The 17,742-nt window shown below is 39.3% G+C and overlaps 1 protein-coding gene across 6 annotated transcripts in view; it reads left to right on the top strand.

Moving 5' to 3' along the window:
* Window positions 1–543: 543 nt before the first annotated feature.
* The window catches only part of LOC129173125 (potassium voltage-gated channel subfamily H member 7-like), a 40,655-nt gene continuing 23,456 nt past the window's right edge, over window positions 544–17,742 (top strand). For 2 of the 6 annotated variants that reach the window (XM_054763931.1, XM_054763849.1), the window contains exons 1-4: window positions 545–882; window positions 3,720–3,950; window positions 9,598–9,753; window positions 12,663–13,121. In XM_054763931.1, the coding sequence (XP_054619906.1) occupies window positions 807–882; window positions 3,720–3,950; window positions 9,598–9,753; window positions 12,663–13,121 (922 nt within the window). In that variant the 5' untranslated portion in view covers window positions 545–806. Of the gene's footprint in view, window positions 883–3,719; window positions 3,951–9,597; window positions 9,754–12,662; window positions 13,122–16,172; window positions 16,194–17,742 lie in introns of all 6 variants that reach the window. The other 4 variants (XM_054763764.1, XM_054764010.1, XM_054764094.1 and 1 more) reach the window with 4 other exon arrangements.

Below are 17,742 nucleotides of genomic sequence, written 5' to 3'. Positions count from 1 at the left end.
TTCGGCCTTTCAACACTAGACACCCACATCAAACGCGGCCAACTACAGGGTGATCAAGCCTGAGCCCGTGTTTCATGCCCAATCATGAGTCAAGTAGTGCCTGGAAAGTGGAAGGAGATGAGCTAGACAGTAAGGTCCCGACCTGGGATCAACAACACTGCCCCTCCCACCGGTGTGTGCAGCAAATATTCTGCTCCCTGAAAGAATAAATGAGATTATTACGCAATACTACCGCTGGTCCTTAATATTTCAACTTTAAACACATACAGTTTTGAGTAGCACTTTTTATTGGTCACCAGACCCGGTAATAATAAAAATAATACAAATTTATATTTGACGCGCCCTGACTCTGAAATGACATTATGCATATGGCCATGTATGCAACAACACTGCCCACTTGTGGTGAAAAAGGAGAACAACAAGTTTAACACAATCGTCCGTAAATATTGCAGTAAATATAGCATGAAATGTTATACATTAATGTGTAATGTATTGGTATTTTTGTCCAGGATGGTGCCGTGTGTATTTTGCCTTAGAGGGTCGACGTAAAGGACCGAGAGTGGGGACGTAGCCCCACCCCCTCCCGTCTGCCTTTGTCTGCACCCCCTTGACGCAACAATAGAGGCACGCGCACGCACCGTGGCCGTGCACAAGACAACAACGTTCGCGAAAAGCGATGACGGCACGGCCCCCAAACCATAGTGTTTGATTGAAGGACTCGAAAGAAACGTTAGGATGCGCGACTGGAGGCTCGACGGACGTGATGTTCTAGCCGCCATGACGGACTGCTGACCATCAAAGCGATCATGCCGGTCCGGAGGGGTCACGTGGCGCCACAGAACACCTTTGTCGGAGTGCTCATTCGCAAATTCGAAGGACAAAGTGAGTAGAGGCGCCGTGTGTGCTCAGTCCTGTTGGTGCAGTCTGCGCCCGACAAGGAAAAAAAAGATTTAAATATATGTATATTTTTAAATACAATAATAATAATATATAACATAAATCTAATATATTTTCTTACATGTTCTCCCCGTGCGTGGGTGGGTTTTCTCCGGGTACTCCGGTTTCTTCCCACATTCCAACCTAACCTACCATGCATGTTAGGTTAATTGGCCAATCCAGGGTGTACCCCGCCTCTCGCCCGAAGTCAGCTGGGATAGGCTCCAGCATGCCTGTGACCCTAGTGAGGATAAGCGGCATAGAAAATGGATGGATGGATGGATGGAATAAGTGGAGACAGTAAATAAAAAACATTGAAGAGGATAAATATATCAATACCGGAGTAAACATTTTAAGAGAACCGTACAGTTTCTAAGTAATTTCTGTATATAAATTGAGCAATAACTTCTTGGTCATCATCAATAAATGAATGTGTTTGTTAATGTTGTTGCTTTTTTGCTTCAAGCCTTGGTGAGTTGTGTCTTTGTTTATTTCCATGTCATCGAATGATGTCATCTTCAATGTTTGTTCCGTTCCTTGATGTCTGTGACAGCCTTTGGCATCCTCTGGTTCTGGTGCTCCAAGTGCCTTAGAAGTTATGACACTTTTTAAATTACAAAACATTTCATTATTTATTTTTGTATTCATTACTTTTTGTATTGTATTGTACTGGATGTATATCATGTGTATTTTGTACTGCATATTCTGTGTTGTAGTTGCGCCAACAGTATGTAAAGTAGGCAAAATTGCATGTTTTATCAATTATATATACATACATTTTAATAAAATATAAATACTTCTTATATATATATATATATTTACATTTAATTCAAAGATGTCATATTTTTATTGAGATTATATGTGAATATGTTTTTCTGTAGTAGATTTGTTAAATTAAAGAAAGATTTAATTTGTTTTATTATTGTTTTATTATAGTTTTCTTATTGATGTATGAATGAACATATGCAATGTTGTATAATGCACGTGCGTAGTGTGTGTATATTATACTGTATATCCAGATTTGTGTAGTTCTGTAGTGCCTAACATCCCTAAAGTGTGTATAAATGTATGTAAACCCCACACCCACACACACAAAATGTATAATATAAATGCTAGGCCTGTCAAAAATTAAAAAAAATAACGCGTTAACAGCGGTAGCTAATTTGTTTCATTAATTACGTTACATTTATTTACGCATGCGCACCGGAGCAAGAATGCCTCTCTGTTACGACGGCAGACGGAGTTCCCACACAGAGTCTGATGCTGTTTTATAACTTCATTGTGACCTGAACACATCAACAGATACACTGAATGTATCTCCAACTCACACACGTCTCCAGTCCACTGATCCTGGGAACCACACTTCCTCATTGTCATAACAAGAACGTGGGATGCATTCAGGGACACTCCGAGCATCACAAAAACGGATATTCTTATCACTCATTTTGTAGCTCTTCATTCGGATGTACAATTTGCTACATTTAAGTATGTTGGAAAATACACTAAAAACAAGTACATTTACACAAATAGACAAGTAGATTTTTAGACTCGTGTGGTATCTTTTAGCTTGATTGACATATGGAGTTCATTTGGAGCTGTTAATATATTCAGATATATATAATACTGTCCCCTCATTTATCTTTCTGTTCAATAAATACAGTAAAAATTGTATATTTCAGACATAGTTGATAATGGTGATTAACCATGATTAATTAATTTAAAAAGCAGTGATTAATCTGATTAAAATTTGTAATCATTAGACAGCCCTAATAAACACATATGTTCTTCTTTAATAATGTGTTCATTTAAACATGTATTTATTTGTATGATCCTATATGTTTGTATTTATGAAGTTGTTAATTTAGAACATTAGTTTCATTATTTAATTTGTCATGAATTTTCAACTTTTTTTGAAAGGCTGGACAAAAATGCATACATTATCAGTGATAAAAAACAACATAAAAATACAATGAATTTTATATAATGTGAACAAGTCATAATGAATTCATAACTTATACTTTTTGATTAACTTTATTGATTTTAATACACATTTTTTAATTATTATATATCCGATTTTAAATGTTTTAATAAGAAATGTTGAATTTTAACAAATGATTTTCATATCATGTATGTTTATGTGTATATTTTTGTGTATATAGGCCTGAAGTGCAATGCAAATTGCAAATTGTTTTTAAGCCTTGCGGGTTTTTATGTTGCCATTTTTTTCTGGGAAATTCATTACTGCTGAAAAAATGCAAGTATTTGAATGAACTTCTAATTCGTAAACAATCTGTAAAAGTCTTCACGCTGATCCCTGCTGCTACGTCTTTCTACTGTACTCTCCGGCAGAGCAGGTGCGCACGAGGTGTACAAAGAAGCCAGTCCCATTATAATGTGTTCATGTATGAGCGCGGGCCAACGGGTAGCGGCACATCTACTTGCCGCCACAAATCAATGAATACATGGGAAACACTGCTGGCATCCGTGATGCTTTCGGGTGCCAACCGTCACATGTCGTATCGGGACAGGGTTCTTTGTCAGCACTTACCAGAGGTTTGCGGCGTCCTCAGACATTCCAGATGTATCTCTCCGTGTCAGAACAAGAGCCTAAGTGAGTGTGAATGACAGCAACGCGATCCCAGATAGCTACGTTGACTCCAACGATCATCGCTCTGACCACACATTGCCGTCTGGCACTTTGGGAATACTCATAGGAATGCTACTGGACTCGTATACATCTGTGGTTTACATGTCTAAGTTTTACTTGACCATTTCGTTCACAGACAAGAACTTCATTATCGCCAACGCGCGTATGAAAGATTGCGCCATCATCTACTGCAACGACGGCTTCTGCAAAATGACCGGCTTCTCCCGGCCGGATGTCATGCAGAAACCGTGCACGTGTGACTTCCTGCACGGCCAGTTCACCAGCCGGCACGCCATCGCCCAAGTGGCCCAGGCCCTGCTGGGCTCGGAGGAACGCAAGGTGGAGATCACGTACCACCGCAAGGATGGTGAGTGATTGATTTTCTTACTGAGGTGAAATAACCATTGAAGTGTTCTACTCCCTGGAGTGCATTTACCTCACTACCCTAAAGACGCCCTGTACAGACAGGCCTGGCGTTACGAGCTTTCGTGAGCTTTCATTGTGTGATGTTTTGTGTTATGAGTTTTCACATTAAGGCGCTTCGTGCTACAGTGTTTCGTGTTCAGACGTTTCGTGTTACGATATTAAGTGTTATGGTGCTTCGTGTTTACTGTTGTGACGTTTTGTGTTGCGATACTTAGCGTCATGCCGTTTCACGGTAAAGCGCTTTTTGCTACGGTGTTTACTGTTATGATGTTTCGTGTTACAGTACAATATTAAGTCTTATGCTGTTTCACGTCATGGCGCTACGTGCTACGGTGTTTACTGTTATGACGTTTTGCGTTACGATATTTCGTGTTATGCCGTTTCACGTCATGGCGCTTTGTGCTGCAGTGTTTCGTGTTATGACATTTGGTGTTATGAAATTTCGTGTTCCGCCTTTTAGCATTGTAATTCCATTTTAGTAGCATAGAGTTGAAATTTTAAAGGAAAAATATTATGGGAATAATGTCATAACTACGGGACGAAAATTTACAAGAAGAAAGTTGAAAAAAAGTGGAAATAACCGCTGTAATTTTCTGAGAAATATAATAATAATAAAAATATTCTGAAAAGAAATTAAAGAAAAAAAATCTAAATTTGACAAAAATAAACATGTTATTAAAAATATTATAAATTAATATTTATAAATATATAAATATAAATAAATATTATGAGGGGAAATAATGTCATTTTAGTAGCTTAGAGTTGAAATATTAAAGGAAAAATCTTTTTTTGAAGTCGTACTGTATTATGAGAAACAAACTTGGAAAAGTAAAAATATTACAGGAACAGAATTTCTGAAAATTGTTAAAGAAGACAGTTGAAATATTTGGAAAAAAACCCCCAGCAAAAATTGGGAAAAAAAGCTCATACTCGTAATGTGCTTTTTCACAACTATATCACAAAGCTGAGATGCAGTTTTATCTTGAAATATTGAAAATTGAACTTCGTAGCCCTTTTTCAGTATGTGGCCCTCGCTGGGAAAAAGTTTGGGCACCCCTGCCATGACCCCTAACCCTATCCAATTTGAGGCAGATTAATGCCTACTCCAAGTGTAACTTTCATCAGATAAAAATGCTGTAAATAAGCGTTGTTTTATTCTGTTTGAGATGAAAAATATCCAATAACGAATCATTTTTATTCAGATTCTGTCGGACAAAAGTGTTTGAAGGACAAGCAGGTTCCAAGCAGTCTATCTATCTTCTGCCTATGAGGGCGCGAGCACAAAGCTGCCGTATATCTAAAGAATTTCAAGCACGTGCTTCATATAATCCTTGAGCGATAAGCAAACAGTGCGGGGAGGGATTAGCCGCTTGGTGTGTGGTTACTTGAACGCGCCGTTACAGTGTGGCATGAATCAAACACACAAGCACGCAGCTGTGTCGGTGACGGAGATAACTGCTGATGACAGCACATACTGGCTATGTCAAGGAAAAACTGGGTTCTGGTCCTCCTCAAAGAAGAACCTTGGTCCGTTTATCTTGGCCAATTGGGTTTTTTGGAAAGATGAACAAGCTTACTCCTTTTGCTGAGCGTTTGAGCAAAATCCTGCCACACAACGCTCAGGCATAATATCCAAAAATATGTAAAGCAGCAACAGAAATTCCCCCAAAAATGTGCCATCACAACACAAAAACCATTGAGACAATGGAGGGGGCGTTCCGGTTGTGACGCCACTTCCGCATTCTGCTCTGGGCTCCGGAAAGAGACTGTTTTTAATGACGAAAACTTTACAAAAGTGAGTAAGTATTTCACCGGGAAGGCCAAGTGTTCCCAAACAACGGAAGAGGACTTCCCCTTAAAACTGAAACCAGCAAAATGCAACAAAACGGAGAGCGGTGAAGCATGCAAGCGTATTCAATTGCATCCTGTGTACGACAAATTCATACATGTTGGCAGGCGTCCTCCCTGCCTTTCCCGCTCCACTATTTGAGAAGCACTGCGCTAACCAAAGCCTGGACTGCCGTGTGTTTGTTAACCGAGTAGATACCCATTCACGGTTTGCGAGGGCTGGATTTGTTTTCTCTCTGAAAATGCTAAATCATTTCTTTTACTGAACAGTAACTCAGATAAAAAGTGGTTTGATGGCGCTGTCTGCAGGGGAAAAATGTCTGGTTCTCTCCTGAAAATTCCAAACGGGCAATACGACTTTTTTATTATAATATTTTGACTTTATTTTGATGTTTATGCTTTTATTTTCCAACTATTTCAACTTTTTGTTTTTTTAATTTTATGAGTTTATTCCCACACTATTATAAAATTTTCCCCAACCTAATTTTCTAGCGACGCACAATAGATATATATTTTTTTCAAACTGATACTGATCCCGATAACTTTCTGCCTCTCAAGACCGATATGGTACCGATAACTGATAACTTTTTTATATCTACTATTTCAGATTTAGATTTAAGTGTAGTCTGTGCACACCTGGAGGTAAACAGGAGTGGAACAAATTAGGATTTGACCAACTGTCCCTATTGATTTGTCCTAATCAAATATCATGACATTACTACTAACGCATCACTACTGCCAGGAGAACCAGAGTAGGGCGGAGGGAGCCGCCTGCTGTGGCCCAGCATAGGGCACTGTAATCGGGCACACGCTCCGAGCAGCCGGTGTGACGCCACGGAAGTATCTGGCAAGACTTTTGTATTTTTCAAACACTAGCATCAGTAGAATAAATAACGCTAATGGCCACCACACAGTTAACACTAGCATCAGTAGAATAAATAATGCTAATGGCCACCACACAGTCCTGGTGTGGAAAACTGCCGTGCCATCTGGGTGAAGAGAGATTAGCAGGTAGCCCTCCTAATCCAGGTAGGAAATGAAGTAGAGAATGAATGAAGTGGAAAATGTTTGGCTTTGAAGGCTTAACTTTTGACACAATGGTCTTGTGCAACAGTGCAGTGTCACCGCAGTACGGACGTGTCACGTAATAAAGACAAAAGAAAGGTCAATTCATGAATGCAATCGCTCCTCCCGTCAGCCGATGAACGATAGACGCCACGTTGGTGGCAGTGGAGGACTGCGGGGGCCGACTCGGCTCGCCCTGGCCGCCGAAGCTCGCTGGGGACGGGGCGAGGTGCCAACAACAGCTCAGCGCAAGTCATTGAGTAAAATGGCAGCTTTTGTTTTTTGAAATGGAAAACATTTTGACATTGCGTGTTAGTTTTGCAAATTTTGTACAATCGTTTCTTCGTCGTTACAACGTTATAACGTTTTGTTTTATGGCGTTTTGTGTTACGATGTTTTGTGTTATGACGTTTTATGTGGCAATGTTTTGTGTTCCTGCGTTACAGCGTTTTGTTTTATGGCATTTTGCGTTACGATGTTTTGGTTATGATGTTTTGGTTATGATGTTTTGGATGGCAATGTTTTGTGTTCCAGCGTTACAGAGTTTTGTTTCATGGCATTTAGCGTTTCATGTTACAGCTTTTCTGATATGACGTTTCATGTTACGTTTTGTGTTTTGCCGTTTTGTGTTACGATGTTTTACGTGATGTTTTGTGTTAATGACATTTGTGTTAGAAAATGTTGTGTTACGTTTTGGGTTACAATGTTTTGTGTTGGGATGTTATGTGCTACAGCGTTTTCGTGTTACAATTTTTTGTGTTATGGCATTTTGTGTTCCGATGTTTTGTGTTATGACATTTCGTATTATTGCATGTAATGTTTCGTGTTATGATGTTTTGCGTTGTGTTTTGTGTTGCAATGTTTTGTCTTTTGTGTGGTGATGTTTTGTGTTATAGCGTTACGTGTGATGACGTTTCATCCTGCAACGTTTCATGTTCAGGCGTTTTGCGTTATGTTTTGTGTTGCGATGTTTTGTGTTACAGCATTTCATGTTACAGTGTTTTGTGTTGTGATGTTTTACGTGACCATGTTTTGTGTTCTGGTGTTTTGTGTCACAGTCTTTTGTGTTATGACATTTTGTGTTCTGTTTTGTGTTGCTACGTTTCATGTTACAGGCAGTTAGTGTTATGGCGATGTTTTGTGTTATGACGCTATATGTGGTGATGTTTTGTGTTATTTTTGTGTTGGAATGTTTGGTGCTACAGTTTCATGTTACAGCGTTTTGTGATATGACGTTTCATGTTGCGTTTCGTGTTTTGGCGTTTTGTGTTACGATGTTTTTGTGTTGTGACGTATTGTGTGGCGATGTTTTGTGTTAATGACATTTGTATTACAAAATGTTGTGTTACGATGTTTTGTGTTACGATGTTTTGTGTTGGGATGTTTTGTGCTACAGCGTTTCGTGTTTTGGCGTTTTGTGTTACGATGTTTTTGTGTTGTGACATATTGTGTGGCGATGTTTTGTGTTAATGACCTTTGTATTACAAAATGTTGTGTTACGATGTTTTGTGTTGGGATGTTTTGTGCTACAGCGTTTCGTGTTATGGCATTTTGTGTTACGATGTTTTGTGTTGTGATGTTTTGTATGGTGATGTTTGTGTGATAGCGTTACGTGTTATGACGTTTCATCCTGCAGCGTTTCATGTTCAGGCGTTTTGCGTTATGTTTTACATCACAGTGTTCTGTTTTGTGGCGTTTTGTGTCACAATCTTTTGTGTGATGACATTTTGTGTTATGTTTTGTGTTGCGACGTTTCGTGTTACAGGCAGTTAGTGTTATGGCGCTATGTGTGGCGATGTTTTGTGTTACAGCGTTTCATGTGACAACGTTTTGTGTTGTGACGTTTCGTGCTAACGACATTTTGCATATGATGTTTCGTGTTATGATGTTTGTGTTATGTTTTGTGTTGGAAGGTTTTGTGTTACAGCGTTTCATGTTACAACGTTTCGTATTATGACATTTTGCATATGATGTTTTGTGTTATGATGTTTGTGTTATGTTTTGTGTTGGAAGGTTTGGTGCTACAGCATTTCATGTTACAGCGTTTCATGTTACAACGTTTTGAGTTACAACGTTTCGTATTGTGACATTTTGCATATGATGTTTCCTGTTATGATGTTTTGTGGCGGAATGTTTGGTGTGACAGCGTTTTATGTTACAGCGGTTCATTTGTGTTTTGTGTTGACATTTTGTGCTATGTTTCGTGTTATGTGTGGCGATGTTTTGTGTTACAGCGTTTCGTGTTATAACATTTTGTCTCACAGTGTTTCATGTTTTGATGTTTTGTTTTGCGATATTTTGTGTTACAGCATTTCATGTTACAGCGGTTTGTGTTATGACATTTTGTTGCAACGTTTCGTGTTATGGCATTTTGTGTTACGAGGTTTTGCGTCGTGTTGTGTTGTGTCATGACGTTTTGTGTAAATAGAGTTAACCCCTTCCAGACACCCAAAAATATGAACACATTTCATCAAGAGTAATCACAGTTTTCCATCCAAACCAAGTTCTCCATGACAAGTGAAGTGGACAAATGAACTTTTAACATCACTTGAACCGCTGTTGAATACAACGATGAGCAGTGAGGGAGGAGGAGGGAAGGGAGAGCTTCAGTAGCGTTTTATTCATTTCAACTCTACTGTATTTACCCCCAAAAATACTTGTATGTTGTTATCCAGGATCCAAGTTCCTCTGTGTGACGCATATCATCCCAATGAAGAACGAGGAGGGCCTGGTCATGATGTTCATCCTCAGCTTTGACTCCATCCTGGAGAAGGGCAGTGGTGACTCGCTGGAGAAGCTAGACCGTGCCTCCCCATCCAAAGCCGACCAGCGTAAGACAGAAAACTCTTGCTGTGTTTTGATAAAACTGCCGCTACATGGACATCCATCACAATCTGTCCGGTATGCTTACATGAAGGAAAATACAAATATGAGACGTTGTGATGATATGAGTGGGATGTATTCTACACTGCTGGGTGAGACACACAAGCACCAGACTTGATTGCCGAAAAACAGGCTTTCAATGATCTCACAGCAGGCACAATAATCCCTAAGACACTAAGCTAAAACTCAACTCTGAACCCCCGGTGTCACTTCCTGTCTGCCCCCTGCTCAGCTCCTCTAGCACTGGAACACACACTTATAGCAACACACACACTAGGATGAGTCTTATTTATGTCTTATTTTCTGTGATTGTGTCTACTATATTGGGTAATAGGACTGTAAAGGTGACTATTGGAGTGTTATGTCATGTCTAGAGGGCTCTAATAATGTTAAAAAGTGTATTTAGAAGGCCGTAAACAGGTTTTCTATGCTGTAGCTATGAAAATATTCCATTTATAAATAAGGAATCCTACTTTTCAGAAATTCACTTATCACGGTCGGGTGATAACGAGGGACGTTACCCGGGCAGTGTAGTGATACAGGCAGACTGTGCGGGTTCCATTCTCAGTCAGGACCGCCAACACAGCCATCGGAGGTTCAGTGCCAACCCCACGCTGGATAAAAGGGAAGGAAAACTAAGCCAAGCACATGAAAACATAGCAGCCTCGCTTTGGCGATCCCTGATGGCCGATAGCTGGAAGCCAATCAAAACCAGTGTGAACACATTTTTAACAAATAGAGGAAGAGTTATGTTGCTAATTTTGAGATAATGCTGATCAATGAAGCAGAGTCAAATGTGATTTGTAAAATAGAGTAGACGCCCCTACAACGTAAATAATCCGTTCCGAGAATCTTTATGTTATAGGGTTTTTATGTTATACGAAGCGTAAAATACATGTAAATAGCCTAATCCGTTCCGAGATCTTCCCAAACTCACCCCTTGGTCCTTCAAAATATTCCAAGTTCACCAAATATGGTGGGAAAATATAAGAAAACGTTGGCATAAACATAGTAGCGTAACATTCCAATATAAAATAAGGTAATAAATAAGATTACTGTAAATGAATAAAACTGAAAACTAAATCTTACCGTTCACGAGATGTCTTGATCAGGAGCGCAAGTGGAGGCAGGAAGGAGGAGGAGGAGGACTAGCCTGAGTCGAAACGCGACTCAAAAGAGTCTAAGAGTCATCTGGTCTCACAGACAAACGCACACGCACTACACGATAATGCTGTGTGCAAAATTTTAATTTGTAACTTAACTTAATTGTTTATAAGTTAGTTTCAGGGCGACGAAGAGGAAAGGAAGTTAAAGGGACAAGCCTGTCTCTCACACAAACCCACAGACGTGCTGGATAAGTCAGCCAATGAGATGAGAACGGAGGCGGTGCCCCGATAATCAGCCAATGAGAGCGTGAAGCGGCAGAAGGCGTCACCAAGCGAATTTCTGAACTTGCACCGACTTGACACTTTACGTTGGAATTTCTTCCGTAATACGATGCAAAAAAGTTACATAAATTCTTTACATTCAGTGGAATTTACGTAAAAGGAGGTTTACGTATGCGAGGTACTACTGTACAGTGAAACCTCTGTGTTTTTTGGTTAACAATGAATATTTATGACAATTTTTTATGCTTGAAAATGCAAAAAGTATTTGCAATTTGCTTAAATTTTTGTATTAAATATCACTATATAAATATTTTTTGAGTAACAATAGACAGCATTCAACTACAAAACAGCACCATTTATTAATTCATTGCTTATGCAGCTCAACAACCCCACCGGGTTCAAAGAGAGAAAGCTATTTTGCCTTTGCCATGAGCAGATCATGAATGTGTGAATACCTGACACTAAAGCACATTCAGTTCACATTTTTGCCAACGTTTTGCCTCTTAAACGTCTGATCAGCTGATGAACAGCCTAGTTCACAAAGATCCAACAGTGCAAAACGTAAATTCTTGCAATTTTTCAGCTGGTCTTAAAATTTTGATCAGGAGTGTATATAATATGATAGCGATTTTATTCTACTGCCCTGTTGCGCTAATGCAATGTAATGTAGCATGCTGTCGCTAGCACGGCTAAAGCGTGTCCTACCGCAGTCCTAAATTACTAATCCTACGTAATCCTAACCTACACAACTCTGGTGCGTTGAAGGACCACCACGCTTGAGGAAGAAACATGATCAGGGAAGCATAACGACACGAGCTTTCTAACAGCGGCACATGTATGCTGTACATTTTACTTGTATCGTCACACATTTAGAAATTATGACCAATTTATGGGGAACGAGATGTGTTTTACTGAAAAAAAATCTGCCTATTTTTGGAGAAGAAAGATGACCATAAATGCGCAAATCTGCGGGACCGTGAATGCTGAATCGTACATTTGGATATACTCTTAAAGCTGCGGGATTCTGACCGATCTAAGCTTACATTACAGCAGTAATGATAGCACTTTATATTATATTATTATAGCATTTAAATGATCCTTATAGATCTCACATCCGCAGCCTTGAAGCCTTTCACATCTGCTGCCTGCAGCGCCTCCTGTGTGTAACATGGGAAGACGGCGTACCTCATACTGAGATACTGGGAACAACTCCTGATTTGGACAGACATCATCATCAAAGAGACTTAAATTATAAGCACTTATCATCATCTTTGGAGATGTCATTGAATTGTAAGACTGCAAAAAACTTTCATTTTAGCGTCCTTGCAGTCCTGTCCGTCAATAAAAATGTACAGTCATGTACAGTGCAGAGGTTCCTATGGCTCATCAAGTCATTCTCTGACCTCAACCTTCTTGTTATTACCGATTTCCAGGTTGTTGTTTGATGCCGCGCTCTGCTTTTTCTTCAGGGAAAGGTAGATTCTTCCATTTCCGTTTCCCGGTCTTGACGCTTCTGGGCATCGGAAAGCAGTCCCTGCCCCTGGAAGACCCCAACGCAGTGATGGTGGACTCCCCTCGGCACAGCGATAGCTCAGCGGCAACGCGCGACCACCAACTCCCAAACCCTCGCGAGAGATACAGTCCCTCATACGCCAACGACACTCGTTCCCTCATTGCACAAAGTCATCTTTCCATACCAGTGTCTGACCCTTTGGATCACTCATCACCCAGAATTCCTTTGGACGCATTCAACACAGATCAGGATGTAGTCCAGACCCATGAGAAGAACCAGGAGGACGCACTTGGCTGCACTCGGTCTGCATCCAGAGAGAGCGTATGTCGTATTCGGAGAGCTTCTTCCCTACATAACATGGATGGGTTTAGAGCCAACTCCAAGACAACATTCAGGGATCGGCATGCCAGTGAAGGTAGGATTCTCTTGTTCTAGCACAACCCTGCAAGTCAAGGGCGTTGTTTTTTTGTACAAATATGGGTTCTCATTTATGTCAGTAGACACTAAATGGATTTGTATAAACCAACCTGTTGGGAGAATCCCAATCCTCCTAAAAGTCGGACTCAGGCGTATTCTACTACCGGTAATCTGCTCTAGTAATTGGCAATATTTACCTACTCTTCCGTGTGAAATCTCAGGGCGTTGACTTGATGGCAACTAGGGCGGAACTAGACAGGCTTCATCAGTTCACGGTCAAAGCCTAGGTAGGGCAGCTCTAGTCTGGACTACGGGCACTAGACTACCCAGAGCAGCTCTAGTCTAGATGAAGACTGGTGAAGTCTGGACTGATGAGCGAAACATATTCTAAGACTGCTCTAGTCTACGCAGAGCAGCTATAGTCTAGAGCAGAGTCCAGACTAGAGATGTCCTATCTAGTCTTTGAGCAGTATGTAGTTAGTATTTGTCAGTTGTAACAATGTTTGTGGATGCACCTGAACCCAAGGTGGCTGAGTCGTGATTGTTATGTTTAGAGGCTAAATTACAGATCTGTCCTACCTAGTCTTTCAGGATATGTGCTCAGATGAAAAGTAAAGGAGTAGTCTAGAGTCCACAATCCAGACTAGAGTTCTCATCCGAGCATGCATCAGTTCCTGCTTAATGACTAGATAGGACAGCTCTCGTCTAGACTCTGGACAATAGACTACACAGAGCAGCTCTATGGTAGAGCCCAGAATCGAGACTAGAGCTCTCATCCGAGCACGTGTCATCAGTTCATGCTCAAAGACTAGATAGGACAGCTCTCGTCTGGACTCTGGGCACTAGATTATCTATCTAGTTTTTAAACACAAATGTATGACGCCAAATGGGATGAGAAGAGACGTAGTAGTTTACGTAGAGCCCTAAGTCCAGACTAACGCTCTCGTCCGAGCAGGCATCATCAGTTCATGCTCAAAGACTACATAGGACAGCTCTCGTTTAGACTCTTTGCACTAGACTACCCAGTGCAATTATAGGACTAGAGCTCTCAGTGCTTTAGTCTACACCCCAGAGTCCAGACTAGAGCTGTCCTATCTAGTCTTTGAGCAGTATCTACTCTTTTGTAATAATGGTCATGAACGCACCTTGAACCCAAGGCTGAGTCGCACTTGTTATTTGTTAGAGGCTAAATTACAGACTGTCCTATCTAGTCTTTGATGACGCCTGCTCGGATGAGAAGCAAAGTAGTAGTCTAGAGCCCAGACTCCAGACTAGAGCATTCATCTGAGTAGGCGTCATCAGTTCTTACTTAAAGACGAGATAGCGCTCATTTGGACTTTGGGCTCTAGACTAACCAGAGCAGCTGCTTGGGTGGGAAGCAAAATGTCTTCTAAGGCTGCTCGAGACTACCCAGAGCAGCTCGAGTCTAGAGCCCAGAGTCCAGACTAAAGCTGTCCTATCTACTGCAGTCGTGATCATGAACATCCTGCTCGTCTTGGAATTGACGTAGCTATCATCGCACTTACTACAGCTTTTATGCCCATCTCTAGTTTTTTCTGTCTTGAACGTTTTCCTCATTAAGTCGGGGGTGTCCACAGTGCAGCCTGGGGGCCATTTGCTGTCCACAGCACATTCTAAAGATAGAATTTAACAAGGAAACCAAAAAAACAACCAACAACAGCAACATTTGAAAAATCAGCAGTAATTTACAAGAATAAAGTAAAAAAAATATTAACATAAAAAAGTTGTAATCTCATCCTGAATTGTATAGGATATTATGAAGTAAAATAACATCATTTTAGTAGCATAAAGTCATTTTTAAGTCATAATATTATGCAAAATAAAGTTGTAATTTTTGGAAAATTAGGTTGTGGAAAAATGTATAATATTATGGAAATACAGTCGAAATATTACGGGAATAAAGTCATAATATTATGACAATAAAGTCATAATATTAAAAAAATGACAGCAGAAATGGGAAAAACAGATGTAGTTTTACCAGAATAAAGTCAAAATATTAACCGAAAAAATTTGTATTCTTGCGAGAAAAAACCCCCCTGTAATAAAACCCGTATAAACCCGTAATATTATGAGGGAAAATAATGTCATTTTAGTAGCATAGAGTTGAAATAGTAAAGAATTTAAAAAGAAAAAATTAAGTCGTAATATATAAATAAATAAAGGTGTAATTGTTGGAAAATTTGGTTGGGGAAAAAGTTCTAATATTATAGAAATAAAGTCAAAGTATTATGGCAATAAAGGCATAATATTACGAGAAGAAAATTTACAGGAATAAAGTTCAAATGCTTGGAAAATAAAAAAAACAACAACAGGGGAAAAGGAAAAAACAGCCGTAATTGTATGAGAATAAAGTCAAAATATTGAAAAGGAAAAAAATCGTATTCTAATTCAGAAAAAAGTGGCAATTATGAGGAAAAATAATGTCATTTCAGTAGCATAGAGAAATACAACAAATCAAAATACATGTGTCATTTTTGGAAAATTAGGTTGGGGGAAAAAGGTTAAAATATGGGAATAAAGTGAAAATATTGTGGGAATAAAGTCATATTATTAGGAGAAGAAAATGTATAAAGGCTATTTATGAAGAAAGTGGAAATATTTGGAGCATTAACAAAACAGCAAATATGGGGAAAAAAGAGCAAAGCGCTAAGCGGATACTGATAGGCTTTTTTTCACCTACAGTGTGTCACAAAACCTCGTAGCATAAAATATCAAAGTGGCAAAGTTGCGTCCTTTGATTTTCACTTTGTGGCCCATGGTGGAAAAAGTTTGGACGCCCCTGGTGTAAGTCAAGGCACTTCCCCCTATTCTTTTTGCTATTTTTCCGCTTCTTTATGTGTTGTCTGTAATTTTTTGGTTCTGGGTTGGACCTCGGAGGCAGGTGTGCCTCGAAGTAAGGGAACCTCAGGAGGAAATAGAAAAGGAAAACCAGTCGATGGCTAAATAACAAATGAAAAAACACCACAGCTCCAAGTCGACCACACCCTCACCCCACACTTTTTCTCCAATGTTGTCTCTGCCGTTACAGACAATGGCCGCAACATCAAAGGTAACAAAGGAAAGCTCGTGTGCGTTACAGTTCCAACACGGCTGCTGAGTGAGGGGAATGTGCCAGCATAGCATGCTTCTTTCTGCATGAGTGTTGCCAGGGGTTTGCGCTGAATGGGAATGCTCTGCTTGACCCGACTCCAGCTTCTTAACACGCCGACCTCAGAACTCTGCACCAGGGGTGTCCAAAGTGCAGCTGGGGGACACCGGGGCCCGCAGCACATTCTGAAAAATAGAATTTAACAAAAAAACTACAAAAAAAAATTCAAAAACAACAGCAAAAATGGGAAAATCTGCAGTCATTTTACAAGAATAAAATAAAAATATTAAAAGAGAAAAGTTATATTCTAATGAGAAAGTCATTTTACAAAATTGAACATTGTAATATTATTACATCATTTTAGTACCAATGAATTGAGCATTAAAAAAGGCCTTTTTTAAAAGCTGTAACATTATGAGAAACAAACAAAAATGATGAATTATGTTGTATATTTTGGGAAATTAGGTTGGGAAAAAAGAAAGTTGAAATATTTGAAAAAAAAACAACCCATCAGAAATGGAAACATTTGCAGTAATTTTACGAGAATAAATTCCAAATATTAAGAGAAAAAAGTTGTATTCTAATGAGGAAAAAGTGGTAATTTTACAGGAATAACGTTGCAATATCATGAGGAAAAATAACATCATTTTCATAGCATGAAGCTGAACTATTAAAGAAAAAACATTCACATAGTTTTTTTCAAAAGCCGTAAAATTATGACAAACAAACAAATCAATTATGTTTCGTTTTGTGGAAAATTAGTTTGGGGGAAAAATTATAATATTATGGGAATAATAAGAAAATTGACAAGAAGATAGCTGAAATAGTTGGGAAATTAAAAAAAAAAAAACAGTTGAAATGGAAAAATCTGCAGTAATTGTACGAGAATAAAGTCAAAATATTAAGAGAAAAGAGTCATATCCTAACGAGAAAAAGTCATTTTATACGAATAACGATGTCATGTGTGGAAAAATATCGTTTTAGAAGCATAGACGTGAACTACTATAGGAAAAAGATGTTTGGTGTTTTTTGAGAGGTAATATCAGGAGAAACAAAGCAAAATGAAGCTGTCATTTTTTTTAATTAGGTTGGGGAAAAATTATAATATGAGAATAAAGCTGAAATATTATGGGAATAGGGAAAAAGTTACAATATTATGGGAATAAAGTCATGATAGTACGAAAAGAAAACGCATGTAGATTATTTAAGAAGAAAGTTGAAACATTCGTAAAATGTTCCAAACAAGAGCACAGAGCGAAGTCGATTTTTCAGCTTTTCCACATGCACTTTTTTCTTGAACTAAATCTCACGTGTAATGTTTTTTCAGTTTGTGGCCCTCGGTGGAAAAGGTTTGGACACCCCTGTTGGAAGGGGGTCAGCTCACAAGAGCCGATCAAATACTTCTTTTCAAGACTATATGGACGAAAGTAACGGGACATGCTCAATCTGTAGAAGATGAATAATATCGATTCAGTGCAAACTGATTGGTTCCACATCGAAGGACTTTGTC

This window comes from Dunckerocampus dactyliophorus, chromosome 1 (genome assembly GCF_027744805.1).
Source record: "Dunckerocampus dactyliophorus isolate RoL2022-P2 chromosome 1, RoL_Ddac_1.1, whole genome shotgun sequence".
Classification (NCBI taxonomy): domain Eukaryota; kingdom Metazoa; phylum Chordata; class Actinopteri; order Syngnathiformes; family Syngnathidae; genus Dunckerocampus; species Dunckerocampus dactyliophorus.
The sequence above is the reverse complement of the archived record's forward strand: the minus strand, read 5'-3'. Positions and strand labels throughout refer to the sequence as shown.